At 45.5% G+C, this 23,348-nt stretch overlaps 1 protein-coding gene across 2 annotated transcripts in view; it reads right to left on the reverse strand.

Annotated features, from left to right (window-relative positions):
* Nucleotides 1-10,393, reverse strand: part of TLK2 (tousled like kinase 2) — a 102,703-nt gene extending 92,310 nt beyond the window's left edge. For both annotated transcript variants that reach the window (XM_082678881.1, XM_082678880.1), the window contains exons 1-2: nucleotides 10,283-10,393; nucleotides 8,330-8,415 (exon numbers count right to left, since the gene is read on the reverse strand). In XM_082678881.1, coding sequence (XP_082535007.1) covers nucleotides 8,330-8,410 — 81 coding nt within the window. In that variant the 5' untranslated portion in view covers nucleotides 8,411-8,415; nucleotides 10,283-10,393. The remainder of the gene's footprint in view (nucleotides 1-8,329; nucleotides 8,416-10,282) is intronic.
* Between the last annotated feature and the right edge of the window lie 12,955 nt (nucleotides 10,394-23,348).

Consider the following 23,348-nt stretch of genomic DNA (forward strand, 5'->3'; position numbering starts at 1 on the left):
AATGGATAGAATTATGGAGATTAGACAAATTTAAAGAGAAAATAAAGAAGTGGAGGTATCAGAAGAAATACAAAAGTGCAAGGAAATTTCAGAACAACCTACTCAGAATTCAGCCCTGGGAAATAAAGACCAGCAATCCAGAAGATAGGGTAAGAGGCAGAGAAAATACAGTAAGAAGGTCTAACATATGTTTAAATGGAATGCAAGAAAGAGAAGACAGAGTGGAAGGCAGAGGCAATATATGAAGAGACAATGGCTGAGAATATTCTAGAACTGATGAAAACCAGCAACCCACAGATTTAAGAAATCCAATAAATTCCAAGCAGAATAAATCAAAATAATCCAACCATTCATAAAAATCTGCATACAGATGTTTATAGCAGCTTTATTCATAACTGCTAAAACTTGGAAGCAACCAAGACATTCTTTAGTAGGTGAATGGACAGATAAATAAACTGTGGTACATCCAGACAATGAAATACTATTCAGTGCTTTAAAAAAAATTTTTTTTAAAAAGAGGTAACAACCCATGACAAGACACAGAGAAAACTTAAATGAGTATTACTAAGTAAAAGAAGCCAATCTGAAAAGGCTACATACGGTATGATTCCAACTACATGACATGCCAGAAAAGACAAAACTATGGAGACAGTAAAAAGATCAGTAGTTGCCTAGGGTTAGGGGAGGGAGGGATGAACAGCTGGAGCACAGAGGATTTTAGGGCAGTAAAACTACTCTGTATGATAGTATAACAAATATATATCATTGTACATTTGACCAAACCCATAGAATGTACAACACCAAGAGTGAACCCTAATGTACACTATGGACTTTGGGTGATAATATGTCAATATAGGTTCATCAGTTGTAACAAATGTGCAGGGCCAGGAGGTATCTGGGAAATCTCTGTACCTTCCACTCAATTTTGCTGTGAGCCTAAAACTGCTCTAAAAACTAAAATCTATTTAAGTGTATTCTCAGGTTCCCCAAAAATATTCAGATGTAAATAAAGCTCAGGAAAATAATAAAGAAAAAAAGTAATCCAATCTAGACATCTCTCTCATCCCTACATTATAGTGCAGAAGATCAAAGTCAAAGAGAAAAGCTCGAAAATGGACAAAGAAAAGATAGATTACCTTCAACAGAATGGCAGTGAGACTAAAAATAAAAAGAGTATAATGGAAGTCAGTGGACAATAGTAAACAATGTACTGAAAGAAAATAACAACCAACTTAGAACTTTAAACCTAGCAAAAATACCACCATTCAAGAATAAAACCAAAAACAGACATTTTAAAGCAGACAAAATGGAAAGACAATCACTGGTAGACCCACACTAGAGAAATTCCAAAGGATATATTTCAGGCAAAAGAAAAAATATTCCAGATAGAAGAACAGAGATGTGAAAAGGAATGAATGACAAAGAAAGTGGTAAACACATAGGTGAACATGTAGGTTAGGCAAAAAGAACGTAACTATAAAACAGATGCAATAATAATCTGTGGACTCTTAAAAATATATATACAAATGGTGAATACATGACTTTTCTTCATGTATCAAAAGCCATAGAACTCTACAACACGAAGAGTAAATCCTAATGTTAAACTATGGACTTTCGTTAATAATAATGTATCAATACCGGTTTATCAATTGTAACAAGTCTACCACACTTACGCAATATGTTAATAATAGGGGAAACTGGAGGGATGGGATGGTAGTATATGACAGCTCTCTGTACTAACTGCTCAATTTTCTATAAATATAAAACTGCTCTAAAAGCCTACTAGTTAAATATATATACATATACAATTAAATACAGAACAATAGCATGTGAGGTGGGAGAGGAATAATGGAGTTAAATGTTCAAGGCCCTTATATTGACAAAAAGGAGGGCAAAGGTATTGATTTAACATTAATTTTTGATAAACTGAGGATACATATTGTAATTTCTGTGGTAACCAATAAAGGAGTGCATAACTTTCAAACTAGAAGGTGGAAAAATGGAATATTAAAAATAAATAATAATATAACTGACAAAAATTTGAAGATGGGGGAAATAGTAGGAGAATGTTTGTCTTTCATAGCAGACAATTACTCAATAAATTACAAAAAAATTTCAAAAGAAGGTAAAAGAAGCATAAGAAAGATTTTAAAAGAAACATAAGGAAGATTTAAGCCAAAATATATGTCATTGCTTTAAATACAATCTTAGACAAGAGTTTGGAGCTAGATTAAAAGAAGAAACATGGGGGCTTCCCTGGTGGCGCAGTGGTTGAGAGTCCGCCTGCCGATGCAGGGGACGCGGGTTCGTGCCCCGGTCCGGGAAGGTCTCACATGCCGCGGAGCGGCTGGGCCCGTGAGCCATGGCCGCTGAGCCTGCGCGTCCGGAGCCTGCGCGACCGGAGCCTGTGCTCCGCAACGGGAGAGGCCACAACAGTCAGAGGCCCGCGTACCGCAAAAAAAAAAAAAAAAAAGAAGAAGAAACTTGCCTATATGGGTGACAATTAACTCTATTTTCATCTTCTCAATACTCTTTTCCAATTCAACAAAGATTTATTCAGTGTATACAATGTGCTGAGCACTTGAATAGTCAGAAATAAAGGTATCACCCATGTTCTCAAGGAGACTAATGGGGAAAACAAATGTGTTATAATAAAAGTAGGTTATCAGGTGCTAATAAGATAATGCAACTAGATGGTGCAGCTATCTGGAAAAGCTATACAGAAGGGATATCCGGATTATGCTTTGAAAAGTAAACTGAAAGTTCATTTGACAAATAAAAAGGAACGGTACAGGAGACATCATAACCCTGTTTACTAACATGACAGGTTAGAAGATCAGTCATGGTTTGAGGCAGCAGCGACCAGCAGTGGAGGAGTAGATGATCCATGAAGTTAAAAGGTTTGGATAGGGAGTTTTAACTCTACCCAGTAGACAATGTGGAGCCTTTAAAGCAAGGGAGTAAAACAATAATATTGGTATTTTTAGAAATATAACTGGTGGCAGGTTACAAAAAGATGAATGGGATAGGAGAAACTAGCTATTACAGTTATGAATGAGGAAGGTCTGGATTAAGGCAGTAGCAGTGGCGCAGACAAATACTAGAGAAAGAAGAGAAATGAGTTGATACTTGACTACATGTGAAATGAGGGTAGAATTAAAGGAATACTAAAGTACAGATGGTCCCCGACTTATAATTGTTCCACTTAATGATTTTTCAACCTTATGATGGTGCAAAAATGATATACATTCAGTTAAAACCATACTCCAAACTTTGAATTGTGATCTTTTCCCGGGCTAGTAATACATGACACAACACTCTCTCACGACGCTGGGCAGCGGCATCAGCACAGCTCCCAGTGAGCCATGCAATCACGAGGGTAAAAGAACCAAGACACTTATAACCATTCTGTACCTAGACAATCATTCTGCTTTTCACTTTCAGTATGGTATTCAATAAATGACATGAGATATTCAATACTTTATTGTAAAATACACTTTGTGTTAGATGATTTTGCCCAATAGTAGGTTAATGTAAGTGTTCTGAGCATGTTTAAGGTAGGCCAGGCTAAGTTACCATGTTCGGTAGGTTAGGTATGTTAAATGCATTTTCAACTTCTGATATTTTCAACTTACAATGAGTTTACTAAGACTTAACCCCACTGTAAGTCGAGGAAGATCTGTAATGAAAAGGAGAACGTAACATAAAAGCAAACATAATAAATTTATCAACAGTTCCTTAAAACTAACCGGTATAAATGTACACTATTTTTCAACATTTATGCTTACTGACCATCTAACTATGTACTAAATATAAACACCTAAACACACTGTTCAAAATTACTGGCACTGGTATGTGAAATAGCTAACATTAGATATTGATAACTGACACCTTTTAATTGATGCAATTCACTAAATGACAGGAGAAAGGTATTGGCTGGTTAAAGGTCTTTTCAGAAATCAAATGTGATCATTTAAAATGTTCACATATCAGACTCACAAATTTATAAAAGATAGGAAAAGAGATCATTTTTCTTTAAGAAGACATCAATAATCTACTATGTGGTACTACCTAAAATTACATGCTCTTGCTTCAGGCTCTATAAAGTGAAGGTTCTTACTGTGCCAAAAGAGATAGTCCCACTTTTCATGGCTTCTCATTTTGCTCTTCTTGTCAATACCATCAACACACTGCATAATCCATTTCATTCAATACAACTGAAACCAACGACATTAATCAAAAAAGTAAGTGATAGTGTGGAATCCTAAAAAAATAACACCTTAAACGTTTTCTTTGAACTTAAAACATCAATATTTATTCTGTTGCCAAGCTTTTGATACAGGCCCTTTGAGTTATAGATCCACTATAGTTTCACACTGTCTTACACAAACCACACCCATAATGCATCATCTACAATTTCCAGTTTCAATTTCTTTAAAAGTGAAGCAAGAACTTTAAAGATACTTTCCAAGGATCTAAATGAAGAATTCTTCCAGATTAAAAAAAAAACTTTTTTATAAATTTTTATAGTTATCTCCTTATTGACTCATTTTATATTCAGTCTTTCCAAGGCAGTTACCTTAGTTTTCACCAAATCGACAATTCTTTCATTTTACAATCATATGTCAATGGTTGACACAATTTTGTATTGAACTATATGATTATAATACAAGTGCAAGCTGTCATAAAGTGACTCTTGGTAAGTCTATAAATCAACTGGTGGGAGCAATGCAGTGGGCATCAGTTAGTATGTCTTATAAAAAGAGAAGGAGTGTTTATTAAGACTAGTATCCCTGTTATGAAAGATCTAAATTCACTTATTGCTTTTATTGTACTCAGGACAGTATCTGGCACACAGAAAGTACTTTAAGAGTATTTGTTACTATCTTAGCATTAAAATTCAACTAGGTACAGTTAACAGTGCATGCAAGGGTGGAAATCCACCTACTTTACAGTCTCCAGAATCAGAGACAAGACTACCTGTATTTAAGTTGTCAAAAGGGGAGAGAGTAGGGAATATAAACTGCATTAAGTCCTCATTGAAAACATATGAATACAAGGTACAGTCAGTTTCACATTACTGCAAGTGGATTATCTAGCACTTAAAGGAAGAGAACTTAAAGAAGGATAGCTCACATGTCAAGTCAACAAGAAATGAAGAAGTAGGTTCGTAACCCAATTAATCTATCACCTCAAAAATGCTAAGAGTATGGCTACAGGTCCTCGTAAAAGTGGCAGCTAGACTAGAGGAGGAAAGTCAGCTATAGCTTAGTGCACATCAGGTTACCTTCCTCTATTAGCAACTCACTGATGACAGAAAGCATCAATCTCTTAAACAAAACCACATGGTGCATCCCAAAGCGCAAAACAAATGCCTTTGTTTTACCAATTATTATAAGTTAAATATTATACATAAAATTATATAAAATTAATGCATATAAATGCAATGTACAATAAAATTTTTAATTTGCCAATAACCTAAATATAAGTAAAGAGCAACTTAAATACTATAAGTAATAAATGCGGTGGCTTGGCCATTTTCTTTTAGCCTAAGTTTTGTGGTGTATATCCAATTTGCAGGTACAAAACACTCAAGGCAACATGACAGAATATCTACAATAACCAGGAAGTTCAAAGACTGCAGCTACTTTAAACACCCTGTCCACTAGGAAAGAATCCACAGTGGCACTGACCTTCTTCCTTCTATGGACATCAAAAAGTACTGAAAATGTTATGAATAGTTCGCAGAAACTCAAGAGACAGCCCATGAGGCTGCACCAGTCCCACTAGATGGCACTATCACAGGAAAGTCACTCTGCTCTCCCATTTGGAGCAAGGGCTGAAAGCGCTCATGATCTCTGTAAAAATGAAAGCTGTCATCAACACAGTGACATCCTCATTGAGAAATTATGACCCATAATGAGGAATTCCAAGCTAGAAGGAGGAGCTTATCCAAAAGCACCTTTTCTCCCAGTACTGTGGTCACCTCCCCACTCCTATTTCAAATCAGTGGTCTGAGAGATACAATGTCTTGCAGGCAAAAGAAGTCCTGCAAAATGGAGATTTTCTTTTTCCTCTTCCTAACTCCACAAAACACAGGATAATTTACTTGCCTTTTTTTTTTCTTCCCAAGTTTCTTTGCTATGGGTAAAAATACTCTCCTGCTAGTCCGTGAACAACAAATTTATTGTAATCAATATACTTACCATGATTGGAAATTTCAAAATAACATACAATTAATGGCATAAAAGCTTTTGGATATGAAGTAACTTCTTTCTATGTATCAAAGGGAGAACTTCCTATTAAACAGATAAAGTTTTCTGACACCTTAGTTACATGATTTTAGGTTGGGCCTGGGCAGCAGAATTCACAATGTTACTCACTCCCCTAACTTACGCTATACCCCATGGAAAGTATGCTTGGATACAGCTACCATGAACCTAAAAACAGAAGGAAAGAAAAGCATCCTAACAAGGAAGCCTAAACTGTTTAAACCGCATACAATTTGAATACAAACTCACTTTTACTCAGTAGGTGACCATCTAAACAGACAGATTTGGATAAGAGCCTTTTGCTGAATTCCCCAGTTAAAAGACACAACAAAGGTTATTATTAGGTAATCAACTGAATCAGAGATCAATTTAATACTCAAATATACTGCACACTTTCAGTTGAAGCTACTTCACCTAGATCAGAGAATTTACATTTACACATGTAACTTTAATATACAGCAACAGTCAGGAGTATAGCTGCTCCAAAGTGCCACAAAAGTCAGTTACTTAATTAAAGAGGCCAATAAACTAAGAATTACAAAATATGTAACAAATCCTGTGTTCCCATAGCACCTCACCACAGCTCTAATACAGCTCTCATCACAGCATCAGCTCTCTGTCTAGAGCACTTGCCCTCTCCACACTGCGAGGGGGCTTGGAAGCACTGTACTGAGGCGTCATCCCTAACACCCTGCACAATGCCTAGTATGGAGCCGGTACTCAGTAGCTGCTGAATGAACAAAAACTATCAGGCTATTCCAGCTCACCAAAATTATGAGACTCCTCAAAGCAGCCAGTTTTTCCAACTAAACCCTGACAAACACCTTCTCCTTTAAGAAGCTATTGGGTCTTCCCTAGTGGCGCAGTGGTTAAGAACCCGCTTGCTAATGCAGGGGACATGGGTTCGAGCCCTGGTTCAGGAAGATCCCACATGCCGCGGAGCAACTAAGCCCATGTGCCACAACTACTGAGTCTGCGCTCTAGAGCCCACGAGCCACAACTACTGCGCCCAAGTGCCACAACTACTGCAGCCCGCATGCCTAGAGCCCGTGCTCCGCAACAAGAGAAGCCACCGCAATGAGAAGCCCGTGCACCGCAACAAAGAGTAACCCTCGCTCGCGGCAACTAGAGAAAGCCCGCGTGCAGCAACAAAGACCCAACACAGCCTAAATAAATAAATAAATAAAAATTAAGAAGCTACTGACCAAAGCATGAGACTAAGATCTAAGTCACATTAGAAATAAGATTTCTTGAAAAGCACAGGAAGGAATGTATCGCATGAAGTCAAAGATCAAAAATTCTCGAGTCTCAAGCCCAAGGAAGCAACATCTTGGATTGGTGAAAATTTTAAATAAAACATCATAAATATATTTTATATATTGTATTAAAATCATAAATATGTTTTACATTTTGTACTAAAGCCATCCTATGAGAGTAGAGGGGTGAGGTAGCAGGTACATACGATTGCACAGGAAGCCATAACACTGCTTAACTTAACACCCGCCCATTAGTGAGGCCTGATCTTATTTTATGCTCCTGGAACAAAATAAAGAATGAACAAGAAGGAAAAATAGAAGGAGAGAAAAAGCAGTCTGGGGGTACAACCAGGAGGAATCTGCTGAACTGCAGATTTGGAGGACTGACAGACTTAGCAGAGGCAGATTTTTCAAAACTCTACACATAACTATCCAGAAGGTCTAGTGTAATGAAGCTATGCCAATACCTTTGCATTAACAGTTTTTTCTGAGTGACTGAGCTTTGACAAAATGTGGCATAGAATCTACATACACATCCTGTTAATATCCTTGCAACAAACCCATGGGAAACCTCTCCCATATTAGAGGGTAAAAAGAAGTATAGCCTCCCATAGAGAGTACCTTCAAGCAAGCATACTGTTAAATGACTGGAACAACTGGTAGGATTTAAAAGTTCACTGGAACCGTAAGCCAAATTGTCTCCCCTTCAGTGTATCTGTATGATCCACCCAAATTGCTCTTTGTTTTTAAATGTGTTTACATTAGACTATAATCAGTGTTTGTTATCATCATTTTACTCACCTTACTAACACCAACTCCAGTAAACCTGGCCTCTAATAATTCCTGCCGTCGGGGGTCCAGGCTATGCAATTCTTCCATCATTTCTACTGAAAAAGAAAAAGTACCTGTGAGACCATAAAAGCTAAAACATGAGGAACCAATTTTTAGATATAACAAAACTCAGAGTAATTATTTCACCAAACGGTCACATACAGGTAAACCTCAAATAAATATGGCATACAAGTAATAAACTACAATGTGCTGCACCAAACAGTAATACATTTAAAGTTATAAAGTGGCTCAAAAGTCCTCTTCTGAGCAGTGGTTAAGAATCCGCCTGCCAATGCAGGGGACACGGGTTCGAGCCCTGGTCCGCGAAGATCCGACATGCCACGGAGCAACTAAGCCCGTGCGCCACAACTACTGAGCCTGTGTGCCACAACTACTGAAGCCCACGCGCCCAGAGCCCGTGCTCCGCAACAAGAGAAGCCACTGCAATGAGTAACCCCCTGCTCACCACAACTAGAGAAAGCCCACACGCAGCAAGTAAGACCCAATGCAGCCAAAAAAAAAAAAAAATACAGCATGAATCAGAAGCTACTAGTAACTTAAAATAATGCTATTATATGCCTCCTTGCTCTAAGGACCAGATAGTAGCTCATGAAAAATGGAATTACTTCAAATTTAATAGAGAACCCATGGTAAAACCATCAACCGGCATTCACTCAGGAAATTAGTATAGCTCCATAACCATCCCTTTACAAAATCTTTCTCTGCCACTCCCTGGAGCAAGTAGGTTTCTCTAGACATCTGCTTTTAGCACTCCTTCCAAGCAGGGAGGGGCAGGAGGACACCATTTTTAAACTCCTTCCACGACCAATTAATGCACAGGCTACTCTCAGCAAATACCTCCATCATTTGCAAGAGATCAACTCTTGCAGAACCCACTGGAAACCTCCCCAATATTAAAAGTAGAAGAGGTGCATATACCATTACATAGAACCCCTTTGAACATATTATTAAATAGTTATTGGAATGATTGGCATGATTTAAAAGTTCACTGAAAACATGAATGAAACATGCTCCTCTGCAATCTAACACCTCCACAATTTCCAGTAACAACCCCTACAAAGTCCTCCAGTTTCATTTCCCTTCCTGGATTGAGAGCCTGGGGCAAAGGGGAATGAAAGGGTGGCAAATTAAAGTTTCACCCACACAGACAAGTGCAGGTTAGAGAGGGAATTAGGAAATTCTCGGAAGGGTAGAAAGGCATCTTAAAAAAGAAAAAGGAAAGAAAAAAAGAAGAAGAAAAGAGATTGAGCCAGTGTTTCCCTAAGTGGCCTTCCTCCCGTCTCGCCCTGCCCTAATCGAGGCCAGTATGGCAGAGGTTGCAACCTCCCTTCAAGACCCAGGGTCTCTCGGCACGTTTCCTAAACCTCCATCCTCAGGCCTGGCCCGGAAAATGACGCCCCAGCGGTTATTCCATTTAATGTCAACTCATGTTAAGGAAAGATCCACTCTGTTCCATTCCAGCGGGGCCTTAGACTGGGATCCTCCCTGTAGCCCACAGCCAGGAAGCAGGACCGATGGGGCCTGGTCCCGGCGCCCCTCGCCTCCCGCCGGCTCCAAACTTTCCCCAACTCCAGGCCCACCTGTCACGGAGGGAGGGCGGGCCAGCTCTCGGGGACGCCCGGGAAGCTGCCGGGGCCTCCAGCTGCCCGGGCGCCCCCCTCTCCCCGCCGGCCGCCGGCCCCACTCCCAGGCCGGGGCCGCCTGGGCCTCCCCCATCTTCGGCCCGGCCCCTCAGCGACCCGCAGCCCTCGGAAAGCCCCTCCCGCCTCAGAGCCGAGGAGGTGCGGCCCCGTGCCGGCCCCCGTGTGGGCCCGGGCCGCAGCCTTCTCAGCCGAGGGGGTCGCCCGGATGGTTAATGCCCCAGGCCCGGCGCCCTCCCCCGCTCGGGGCTCAGCCTCTCACCTGCCGCCGCCGCTGCCGCCGCTCCACGCTCCTCCCGGGAGGGGCCCCGACCCGACCCGGCTGCGGACCGCTCTACTCTCCCCCTGGGCAGGCCCGGGGCGGAGCCGGGGCCTCTCCTGAGCACCGCAACCCCCCGCCCGGGCAGCCGCCGCCGGCGCTGGGCTCCACGAGAGGGCGGGCGGGGGAGGGGGGCCTCGGAGGCCGCAGATCCCCGGGCTCGCGTACAGAGCCAGGCGCCCGACGCGGGCCCGGGCCCGGGCGGCCGCGGGGGGCGCGGGACCGGTCTCCTGGCGCCGGACAAAGGCCAAGGGAGGCACAGAAGGGCCCAGGCCCGGCCGGGAGGTGGGGGCCCACTCGGCTAGGGGCCACTCGGGTGCGGCGTGGAGGGCGGGGGGGGGGATCGGAACCGCTGGTGCCCACGACCCGCCTCCGGCCCCTTAATCCGGATCGGTTCGGTCCGGATTAGTAGTGATCGGTGTAAACACACTAGTGAAACCGCGTGTTTCCTCGCGAGATTTGCACGGCTGGGAGGCAGGGGGGGGTCCAGTGGGGGTGGGGGAAGAGCCGACAGTGGGGGAGGAGGGGGAGGGGACGAGGAAGGTGGGGGGGTCCCCGCTGCCCCGGCGCCCCGCCTCCTCCAATCAGCGGCCGGGCTGGCGGGCAGGGGTTAACCAGGGGACCCCGCGCCGGCTGAGGAGGCCGCCGCCTTCCCGGGCGGCTGAAGGAGGGCGGGCGAACGGGCGGCGCCGGCGGACCCGCAGCGACGCTAGGAGAGGTCGGACCCGTTCGGAGCTCCGGAGACCCCACTGCCGTCTACGTAAAATCGGCCCTCGCCCCGCGGGACCGGCCCCAGCCGAGGAGGTTGGGCCGGCGCCCTGGGTCGCGGACCGGAGCTAGAGGGGCCTCGCCGCCGGGGCCGGGCGCTTCCCCGATACGCCTCGTCGAACCCTGCGCCAGCCTAATCCCTGGTCTCCACGAGTTTGGGTGAGAAGTGGGGTTGCTCTGCCCAGGATGGATTTTAGAGCAAGAAAGCCCGTGTGCCGGCGAACCCCGCCCGAACTTCCCCGGAGACGCCCAGTTAGTGAGTTGGCTGTGCCCACCCGTGTTGGCCGGCTCCCACGCCCCGCCACTCTCCAAACTCACCCTCCCACTCCCCAAATCCAAGCCGCCTTGGAAAGCGGACAGCGCTTCACCTCCACGTACCTGGTTGGCAGGACGTCTCCAGGGACAAGAGGTCCTCTGGGATCAAGGCTGACTCCCCACCCCCACCAGGATGCTGCCCCAAAGGGACTCTCTCGGTGCCCCCGGGGGGAGGTTCCATTTCAACCTTTGATTAACAACAAGGCCATCCTGGGTACTTAGGGGGCTCGGAGGGTAAGGGCTAGAATGGAGAAAACAGGCCTGCCCCTCAGTGTCTGCTGAGGAATGGGAAATGTGAAAGGGTGCAGTAGCTCCCGCAGCTAGGAGGGCTTCCTGCACAGAAAAAGCCTCCCATTTTGATCACCCAGCACCAGAGAAAAAATCACATTCTCCACCGACTTCTATGAGCCAGGACACTGACTTAAACGCAAATACCCAACTTTTTATTTTCCTTTGATGCTGCCTTGATCAGATGTCTGAAGATGACTTAAGGACTACAGGCAAATCACTTGGGAAAAATTCAGATAATGAACAAGAGCCTTGAACTTTTCCAGGGGGTAGGCAAGTACTTCAAGGGGAGTTTCTGCCTTTCTTTCTTCCTTATTCTTAATTCATCCTGTATTAATGGAACACAGACCTGCTGGAAGGGCAGGTTTACTTTTTGTTAGTTGCCCAGCCTTCCAAAGCCTTGGACAAATTCAAGCACTGTGGAAAAACTCCATTCAACCAAGAGTCACCTTGCTTCGAACCCAGCCAGGTTGGGCCCTGTGCACGCACATATTTCCAAAGATAACAATGTTTGAAGGGGAGGGGGAGAGCAAGTTCCAGGCAGAGGAGGGTGAAAAAGGGCAAAGTGAAGGACTATCAAGAGAGCAGGAGAACCAAGAGTACCTTCCCCTACAACTCGAAAAGCAAGTGAGGCAAGCTCTGTCATTATAGCGAATGATCAAAAAAGTAACTCCTTAAAATGACACTGGAATGTCTCAAATGAGAAGAGTTTAAAAGGAAGAGCACCAGACAGAGTTGGAGCTGAGTTCCAGCCAGCTCTTTCACAGACAAGCTGCATGGACCAGTTACCTAACCTTTCAAGTTTCGCCAACCTCATCTGTGAAGGAGTTTGGACTAGAGGATAATAAGATAATAATAAGGCTATGATTCTATTTTTTGAGCTAATTTTTAATTTTTTCTTTGGCCGCACCATGCAACATGGGAGATCTTAGTTCCCCCGACCAGGGATCAAACTCGTGCCCCCTGCATTGGGAGCACGGAGTGTTAACCACTGGACCACTGGGGAAGTCCCTGAGGTAATTATTTTTTAAAAAATAGAAGTAGTTACTGAAATACAGGAAAAGATGAGATTTTTAGTTTCACTTTGCCTAGTGCATTTTCCTCTGCATGTCAAAGAACTTACACTGCCATAGGTCTGTTCACAGCCCCACTCCACGTTTAACACTAATCCCAGCAGGAATTGCTCAAAGGAATTTAATGAATTTGCTTATCACAAAAATGAGGTGCTTCTGTTTATAAGCATCATATAAATGAAAATATCAACAGTAAGGAAAAAGAACAATAGATGGGGCTTCCCTGCTGGCGCAGTGGTTGAGAGTCCGCCTGCCGATGCAGGGGACACAGGTTCGTGCCCCGGTCTGGGAGGATCCCACGTGCCGCGGAGCGGCTGGGCCCGTGAGCCATGGCCACTGAGCCTGCGCGTCCGGAGCCTGTGCTCCGCAACGGGAGAGGCCACAACAGTGAGAGGCCCGCATACCGCAAAAAAAAGAAAAAAAAAAAAAAGAACAATAGATGGATAATTTCAAAATAAGCTCTGTTGTTGTCAGATGGTTCTCACAATGTAATTTAACCTTGGGTTCATGAACCAACCAGTTTAAAGTGTGTTTACTGGGACTTCCCTGGCAGTTCAGTGGTTAAGACTGTGCTTCCAATGCAGGGGGCTTGGGTTCGATCCCTGGTCGGGGAACTAAGATTCCACATGCCATGTGGCCAGAAATAAATTAATTAATTAATTAAAGTGTGTTTGCTCACAGGGCAACTTTGTGGGACTCAACTTGTCATAGACTGGCAAATGGTGACACTCCCCATGCAAAGGCCCAATTCCCATCAGCTTCAGAAGGCTCAAACATGGATTCATTTAGATGTGCACGTTGATCATCTGGTCCTTCCTGCCTTCAGTGTATGACAAGTCCTCCAGGTTCATGTTCATAGTCACAGAGAGGACCAGGGCACTGGTGTTCCCCAAGCTGTGCTCTGCACATCTTGATAGGTTAAATGCTTTAAAGGGAGTAGATGTACATTGGACCTCAGGAAACTAGGTTAAAGTGGAATCCTTTATTTCAGTACTACTTAGAGCCTAAAATGTACAATAGGCATACGACAATCTCCAGGTGGGGGATCAGGGTATTCAGTGGTTTCCTATTTGATGTTCGGAACCGCCACCCTGGTTTTTTGTTGGCTGGTTTGTGGTTTCAGGTACTCATGGGAGAGGTGTTTTGAGAAAGACACTGGGAAAAACTAAAGTAGTTCTAGCACTCTTTTGCCCTTTCACCTGTACCACACTAAAGAATGTCCAGCATCTTCTTCAATGTTTCTTAATGTCCACCATCTGGCATATATTACTGAGCAGGGGGCCTTACGTGCACCTTTTCCAGAAGGGGCCTGCAGTGTGGTGGCTAAGAGGACAAACTTCCTAGTCAAGCCCCTTGGTTTTCATCTTGGCCCTGCCTCTTACCAGCTGTGTGGCCTTAGGCAAGATATTTAACTTCTCTAAGCCTCAGTTTCTTTATCCATCAAATGGTGTTAAAAACCTCACAGGACTGTTGCAAGATGAAATGAGATAATGGTGTGTGCCTGACAGAGTAATCCCTAAATAAATGGTCCCCAAACCACATTTCTACCAAGGATGTAGACGTTTGTCATTAGATTGGTTAGCAGCACACAGTTTAACTTCGGAAACCAGGCTGCCAATGTACTGAGTTGTTTGTGGGTCTATTTTCTTCATAACAGAAAAAGGACTTGATGTCCCTTTAAAGAATGCATTACAAAAAAAAATTACATTTTATTTTGGGGGGGCGCGGGTAAGTAGAGAAAAATGTAAAAGTCATCTGGTCTGTTTATGTTCTTCCCCCATCCTGGAGAATTGAGGGTTTCTAATGGTGAGAAGAAATAACAAATTTTGTGAAGGCAATATTTCCACTATAAATTCTGGTAGGCAGGGCAGTGTAGAACGTCAGGGCACTGGTGGTTGGAATGAACTAGGTCCTAACCCCGTCTCTTCACCTGTCAGTTTCCTCATCTGAAAACTGGCCAGCACACCTAATCCCATGAGTGGCTTTAATTAAAGTTGAAATAGTGATAGGCAATGCCTTGTAACTGTGCCTGACATACAGTAGGCATTTGGTCAGTGTTATTTCCTCCCTTCTCCCCATTTCTAACAAAGTGGAAAAGCATCTGGTTGCCATGAAAGTGCACTATAGACGAAATAAATTCAGATCTCAGCCTCCGTAAGATTCTCTGCCTATCTCTATGTTTTTCATACCCTTCTTCTGCCCAGCTTGCTTCAGAAAGCTTTCCTGAGCAAGTCTCCTTGACACACTTTACTTTTCTTTATCATCATGCGTTCTTCCCCGCAGCCCAGTGATGCTGGAACAATATTCTTATTCTCCTGGAGAGTACCTCCCTTCTTTAATTTCCTCTTTCAACTCCCTCCCCAAACGTTACTTTTTAATACTTGTCTTCCCTGAATTGTGTGTTCCTTCTTCCCAGCAGCTGAAATGTAAAAGAAACAAGTAGAGGAGCAAAGAGAATAAATGCCCCTGAAAAGTAACAAGCCCCCTCCCCTGAGCTATTGAATCCTCCATTTTGGTCTTTCTCAGAAAACATCAAGATAGGGAACAACAGCAAACACACTGCATTTGTGGAAGCTGGCAAAAGTGTATTTTATAAATCTTAGTTCTTCCATTGACCTTTCACATTAGGCTTAAGTAATCGACCTTCAGACACAGTGGCACAGGTCATGAGGGAAAGGGGGCCCAAGCCCACAGAGAAGACAGAAGGGGATCATTCGGCTAGTGACCTTGGGCATGGTCAGCCCAGAAAGGCAAGTCAGAAGATGGATATTGTATAGCCTCTGAGTTAAGAACGAGTTTTATTTTTAATGGCTGAAAGAAAATCAAAAGAAGAATAGTATTTCGTGACGTGAAAATTACATTAACTAATTTTGGTGTCCATTAGTAAAGTTTCATTAGAACACAGCCACACTAATTCCTTTACATACAGTCTGTGGCTGATTTTGCACTACAAATGGCAGAATTGAGTAGTTGTGACAGGCAGGCAACGCCTAAAATGTTTAGTATCTGGTCCTTTACAGAAACAGTTAGTCAACCCTTGCTCTAGGCCAGGCCTTCGCAAATTGGACCAAGCATACGTATCCCTTGGGCATCTTGCCAAAATGCATCTGGGATAGGGCCTGAGAGTCTGCATTTCTGACAGCCCCAGGTGATGCTGTTGCTGCGGGTCTGCAGCCCACACTGGATTTCAATGCTCTGAAGGCTTGTCTGTTACATTAGTGAATGCTTTATGTGAATGCTTTGTTAAGTACAGTGAGCAAATCTTTAAAAGTATGAAAAATTGGAGTGTAACCCATGATAATAACCTCAGTCGAATCTTCCACATTTCACTCCACTGTTTTGGCATCATGTGACAGCCTGAATAGCCGTGGAAATGGATTTGCCAGCCACCTTGCTGAGGCCAAAGGGATGGCAGCCCCAGCCCTCTTGTGATGTGGTGCTTCCTCTTATTGGCCCTGAACGTACCAGTCCAACTACAGAAGGGCCTTCTGTGTCCTGGTATTGCAGAATTTGGAAAGGAGATCTGAGTTCACCTTATGCAAAATACTCGACTCTTCCAACTGCAGGCAAGCAGTCCTCTCCCAGCTCTTTCTTCAGTGAGCAGTGCTTCTCAGGGTGACAAACTCCTGCAGAAATAGCTTGGATTCAAATCCCAGCCCTTCTACATACATGTTCTGAGACCCAAGGACACGTGACTTCTGGAGCCTCGATTTCCTTATCCGTGCAATGGAGATAATGTATGTAAAGCACCTGGCTTACTGCCGGATTCCTGCCAGGTGCTTCCAACCTGAAAGCATCATAAAACTTACATCCAAACCCTGCTCCTCCCCCTACCTAACTCATGTTAGAAAATGTCATTTCCATTCTTTCATTATTTATATCAAAAACCCTGGAATCATCCTCTCTTACACCCTTATCCCCAGCACCTCCACTCCAGCCTCACTGGCCTCCTCCCACACCTCAGGGCCTTTGCACTTACTATCCCTCTACCTGGAACACTTTCACCAGACACTTAGCAGGTGTGGCCACATGTTACTGCATTGCACGGAATGTATCCTATCTTCTGCGTATGTGTGATAATGATACGGAGCTGGCAAGTGGCTGCCTTTCCATGATAGAGTGAGAAGAACCTCCAGGCCGTTTCAAGAGACAACCATGCTAGGCTTTTGAGTAGAAATAAGTGAGGAGGGCAGTTTGAAAAGAAAGACCATTTCATCACAAGAAAAACAATTTTGGGGGCTTCCTTGGTGGTGCAGTGGTTAAGAATCTGCCTGCCAACGCAGGGGACACGGGTTCGAGCCCTGGTCCGGGAAGATCCCACATGCCGTGGAGCAACTAAGCCCGTGTGCCACAACTACTGAGCCTGTGCTCTAGAGCCCATGAGCCACAACTACTGAGCCCACATGCCACAACTACTGAGCCCGTGCGCCTAGAGCCCGTGCTCCGCAACAAGAGAAGCCACCGCAGTGAGAAGCCCGCACACCGCAACGAAGAGTAGCCCCCAACTCGCCGCAATTAGAGAAAGCCCACGCGCAGCAACGAAGACCCAACGCAGCCAAAAATAAATACCATAAATAAATTTTTATAAAAGAAAAACAATTTTCTTCTACTTCTTTAATTTTGTATCTATATGCGATGGTGGCTGTTCACTAAACTTATTGTGACAATCATTTCATGATGTATGTAAGTCATTATGCTGTACACCTTAAACGTATACAGTGCTGTAGGTCAGTTATATCTCAATAAAACTGGAAGATAAAAACAAAATAAAAAGAGCAAAACCAAATCCTTGCTCTCAGGTGCATGACAGTGAGAGAAACAGACAAAAAACACAAAACTATATGTCAGAGGTGCTGAGTGTCATGGAGAAATAGAAAGCAGGGTACGAGGATAGAGTGCTAGACCCCAGTGGTGGCAGGGATGCTTCTTTATATAGGGAGGTAGGTCAGGGACAGCTGTCCTTTGATAACGTAACGTGATGTGACGTCTGAAACAAAGGTGCAAACCTTGTCACCGTCTGGGGGAAGAGCCTTCCAGGCAGAGAGAACAGTGAGTGAAAATGGCCTGGGGCCAGGACCAGCGTGTTTGCAGCAGGATGACTTGTCAGGCAAAACTGCAGCGTCTCTCTGGGCCTTCTGGGCCTTGCACGACAGGGTGAGAAGATGCCTGCTGCTGAGCCGGGCATGGGTGTAGGCCACAATTTCACCAAGGTTTCGACATAATAAGGTGCTTTATGCTGCAGTGAGATTCAGTGTCTTGAGCCTGCGTTTAATGCCTGATCCCAAAGGGCAGGGATTATAACAAAAAGCATTTATTGAGCATTTATGGGGAAGGCACTGGAATGAGAGCATGTTCATTATTACCTTTAATCCTTTCAACCTTGAGGGAGGCCCACCATACAGAGGAGGAGGAGACAGTGGAGAGGAGGTGAGGGAGTTCTCTGAAAGGCGGTCTGGCTCCAGGACCGGTGCCCTCTGCCCCACCAGGCAGGGTTAGCGTGGGCCAGGGCGCGCAGTGCTCAATCCTGCCCCTCCTGGCTGACTCCAGGTTCCACCTGCTCCTTTAGTTTGCTTCAGTTAACACTAACTTTCTGTCACCTGCTTCTGGCTTCTGGCTTCATTACCCCATATTTATTGTGTTTCACAGCTTTCCTCCCTGGCCATTAGTTTCCACCTCCTCTGAAGGTGTGGATGTGGGCAGCTGGTTAGTCACTTAGGTAAGACTCTTACCAAACTCACCGTTGCACAGGATCTGGTTCTCAGGTCTTCGGGTCCCCCTGGTCCCAGAGTTAATCCAATTTGGGAAGAACCTCATCAAAATGCTGAGAATGGTACATAACCCTGTGTGCCAACTCGTTCACAGCCCTGGATGCCAACTCGTTCATTTCAAAAGGGGAATGTGACTGCCAAGTGGCAACATTTGACCCACAGACGCTGATCCCAGGATAGCTGCTCGGAAGGCTCCTCCGAGCAAGGAGCAAGGGAAAGGGCATGGCCTTAATGGCTCCACCGCGCACAGTTGTGTTCAGCTGCCGTTCCCAATTCCTCGAAATAGTGCCCTGTCTTGTAAAGGGACAGGACGCTGGGTCTGTCCCTCTCATGAAATTACACCAGAGCCCTGCTTTTTAGACTCCCCTCTCTTGGACTCTCCTCTTCTGAAACCACAATGTGTATATATATATATATATATATATATAGGCTTACATTTTCTTGGAAATTTGGATAACCCATTTTTAGCCAAAGTTGCTGCTTTGTAGGTAGCTGATCTCCTCCATCACCGTGGAGTCTTCCAAGTTTTGTTCTCTGGTTTTGCAGGTATCTTGGTGAGGCCTCATGTTTGAGACTCTGCTTTAATATTCATTAGCATAAGACTTTCAGAAAGTTACTTCAACTTCCTCCTCTATCAAACCGGGAACTAACACCTATTCTCCTCTCAGCGTTGCTCTAAGGATTAAGTCAGTTAACACAATAAAGTCTTCTGGGGCTTCCCTGGTGGCGCAGTGGTTGAGAGTCTGCCTGCCGATGCAGGGGACGCGGGTTCGTGCCCCGGTCCGGGAAGATCCCACATGCCGCGGAGCGGCTGGGCCCGTGAGCCATGGCCACTGAGCCTGTGTGTCCGGAGCCTGTGCTCAGCAACAGGAGAGGCCACAACAGTGAGAGGCCCACATACTGCAAAAACAAAAACAACAACAACAACAGCAACAAAAAAAAAGTCTTCTGAAATTTAGGGGGAAAAAAGTGTCATGTAAATGCAAAACAGAATTATTCTTTCAAGGCAAGTTTCCCCTAAAACAACAGTTTAAGCAACAGGGAAAGACGGTGACAGTACAGCTGGCCCTGCACACGATCTGCAGCCTACACTGCCCATTCACGCAGCAGCCCAGCAGCCCTTGTCAATGGGAGTGTGGTTCCACCAGGTCCAAGAACCACTGCCCTAATAAATACTACCTCAGTGTGAAGCCATCCACAGACTCTGGCTATTGTGTTTCCCCGGTCTCCCTGTGCTTTGTCCAGATTTAGTTTTTAGTTGCAGAGTAAATGCGGTGCTCTGAAAGGAATATAAGACGCAGAGTCACAAGCCCTGGGTTCAAAACTCAGCTCTGCCGTGCACGCTGGGTGACGCTCAGCCACGTGTCCTCCCCTCCGCCTGAACCTCCCGCCCCCCCGTAAAATGGGGCTGCTCACATGACCTGTCCTTTAGAGCTGATGTGAGGACGGGATGAGGTAACCGAGGTTCGGTAAGATTAGTGTGGTGTCTGGCGTGCAGAAGACACTCCAATGATGCTTGTTGAAAATAATTAAATGTCATTGATTTGTTTGACGAGAGAAAGCAGTTTATCACTAGTCTTCTCCTCAAAATGCTTTCTTTCTTCAGAGGTTTTAACTTTTGCCTGACAAACCAAGCTCTTCTGTCTGTTAAGAATGTTTTTTATCTTCCTATTCTAACAAAATATTTGGAAGCCAAAATAGATGCTGCGTGTGTGCGTGGGGGACAGACTTTCTTGGTCACTGTTTTAGCCACCCAGACAGTGGTGTTTTAGCTCCCACGTTTCTTAAATGGTAGCAGGGCAAGATTTTACTTTTGCTGTTTCAATCACTGGCATCGATGTTGCAATATCACATAGTAACAGGTTCCCCAATCTGATTACTGGCTTAGTATCTTATTGATCAGCTGATCCGTTCCACTCCTGTATCAGAGCAGGAAATACCCTGATAGGTTCTTTTCTTCTACCACAGATATAAGACTCACCTAAATTACGAAGTCCTTTTTCCCTGGGGCGCCCCTTATACATATCTCCACAGGAGCTGGACAGAAGGACCTGTGGGATTGGAATGTGGGGAAGGGGCTGCACTGGGAGGCTTTTGGTGGTCACAGTGCCCAGAGGCTGCATCCCACCTGGCACTGATTCAGCATTTGCATGCTCCCACCTGCCCCATTTGGCTAGAACAGGTGAGAGCTGGTCCTGTGTCCTTGTGGGTCCTACATCTCCTGCCCTCCCCTTGCCGTGCTCCCCATAGGATTGGACACCTCCAGGATGTAGGCCTGGGTTGGGTTCTCCAGCCCCTGGTGACTCATCTCCCCAGTGGAAAAAGTATGAAAATTGTGCTTGTTACGTTAACAGATTCCTGAGAGCTGCCCCCGTTGTCCATTGAGGGAGTTTCCATCTTATAATTGGGAAAACAGAGGTGGTAGGTGTGAGGCAGAGAGCCTGAGCTGGGAGCAAAGCTGACCCAGGGTCCAGTCCAAGCTCTCCTGTCCTGGGCTCCGTGAACTTGAGCTGGTTACTTCATCTTCCCAGCCTCACCTTCCACATCTGTAAAAGGGGGATACAATGCCCATCTTAGAGGGTGGAGTTAGGCCCTTAAAGCATCAAGCACAGCACTGAGCACAACAGGGACTCAGTAACCGGGGGCTTCTTTATATTGTTCACACTTCAAATGGACTGTTTAGTCTTTTCAGTAAGTCCCCAGACTAGAGTTGGGTCCCAGCACTGAGCTGACTGAAGCATGACTGCAGAGGCCCTAGCAGCACCGGCCACAGAAGGGGGATTCAGGTGTCTCCACCCCCCTCCTTGGGGGCAGCAATTCCCCCGTCCCCCACCCCCCATAAAGCCCAGACAGTAAATATTTTAGGTTTTGCAGGCCATGTTGTCTCTGTTACAAGTCTCACCCTGCCAGCACGGCAGGAAGATAGCCACAGATGATACGTAATTGAATGACTGTGGCCGTGTTCCAGTTAAAAGTTTATTTGCAAAAACAGGCAGTTTGCCAGCCCCCTCATAACTCTCAAATTTTGGCTCACACCAGAATCGCCTGGGGGGTGTCTTCCAACACACCTTGCTGGGCCTCACCCCCAGGGCTTCTGACTCTGTGGGTCTGGGCTGGGCCTGCATTTGTGTTTCTAAAAACTTCTGGGTGACACTCCTGCTGCGGGCCTGGGAACCATTTTGAGAACCACCAAAGCTTTTCCCTCTCCCTTCTTTCCCTGTGCAGCTGAAACACTTTTTTCCTACTGCAAAAGAGCATTTATTGTGCTTTACTATGGTTAGTGGTTTGTGTGTGGGTCTCTGGGATCCGTTCCTAATCATCTTCCTACCCCAGTGCCCGACAGTAGCCACTGCCCATCATGAGCACTGAACTCTAGGGAGGTCACAGGCTCAGGAGCCCTGGGTCCAGCTCTGCTCCTTGGTGGACATTTCTCTCTGGAGCTCTGTGCGACACCCTGTCACGGAGAAGAGGAAAAGGGACTTTGCCCCCCTGCCTATCCAGAAACAGATCAGGAGAGGAGACATTCCCTGCTCAGACTAGACCTTGAACCTGGACTGTTTTCTAAGGAAATGAAACGAGGGTTGGGGGTTTGGTTTGTTTTAATTTTGTTATTTTTTTGCTTTGTGATGTATGAGTGTGGGGGGTTGAATCCAGACAGCTGACTGATGTGGAAAACCACTATTTCTGAGTTGCAGAGACTAAGAAGGCATTTACAATGAGCTGCAGTCAGGGTTCTTTCCTCAGATCAGGCAGAATCCAGTTTGGTCCTGATAAAAATAAATAATATTTGATGGGCTTCCCTGGTGGCGCAGTGGTTGAGAATCCGCCTGCCAATGCAGGAGACACGGGTTCGAGCCCTGGTCCGGGAAGATCCCACATGCCGTGGAGCCACTGAGCCCCTGTGCCACAAATGCTGAGCCTGTGCTCTAGAGCCTGCAAGCCACAACTGCTGAGCCCGCGTGCCACAACTACTGAAGCTCGCACGCCTAGAGCCTGTGCTCTGCAACAAGAGAAGCCACCGCAATGAGAAGCCCGCGCACCACAATGAAGAGTAGCCCCCGCTAGCCGCAACTAAAGAAAGCCTGCGCGCAGCAACAAAGACCCAACGCAGCCAAAAATAAATAAAATTAATAAATCAATTTATTTTTAAAAATAAAAATAAATAAATAATATTTGAGACCTTCCCTATCCTAAGTGGCATGAGTACAACAACTCCTGGGTCCAACTCCCTCTTTTGGAACTTAGTGCCTTACTCCTGGTTTTTTTTGTGTTTTTTTTTTTTTTCGGTACGCGGGCCTCTCACCGCTGCGGCCTGTCCTGTTGCGGAGCACAGGCTCCGGACGCACAGGCTCAGCGGCCATGGCTCACAGGCCCAGCCACTCCGCGGCATGTGGGATCTTCCCGGACCAGAGCACGAACCTACGTCCCCTGCATCGGCAGGCAGACTCCCAACCACTGCACCACCAGGGAAGCCCCTTACTCCTGGTTTTTATCCTGAGGACGCTGCGAGTAGATAGAGCCAGGTGTGGACCCACACGTGCTTTCCCACCTCTTCTTGCTGGTGGGCATGGAGGAGGCCCCACAGGAGCTCACCAGAGACAGGGAGCAACTTAGTCCTGGGCTGGTGTAACAATGACCTTCCTCTTCCCAATTCCCAGGCCTCTCTGATGCAAGCTTACATGGGAATTCCTTTTGATCTGTGAAGTTTCAAGGCCATCCATATCTAACCTTCCGTGCCTCACTCTCTCCTTTCCAAACTAACAGACAAACAGGGAGAAAGGAGTCCTTCCCCTCCCC

This window comes from Grampus griseus (assembly GCF_964374135.1).
Source record: "Grampus griseus genome assembly, chromosome: 20".
Taxonomy (NCBI): Eukaryota; Metazoa; Chordata; class Mammalia; order Artiodactyla; family Delphinidae; genus Grampus; species Grampus griseus.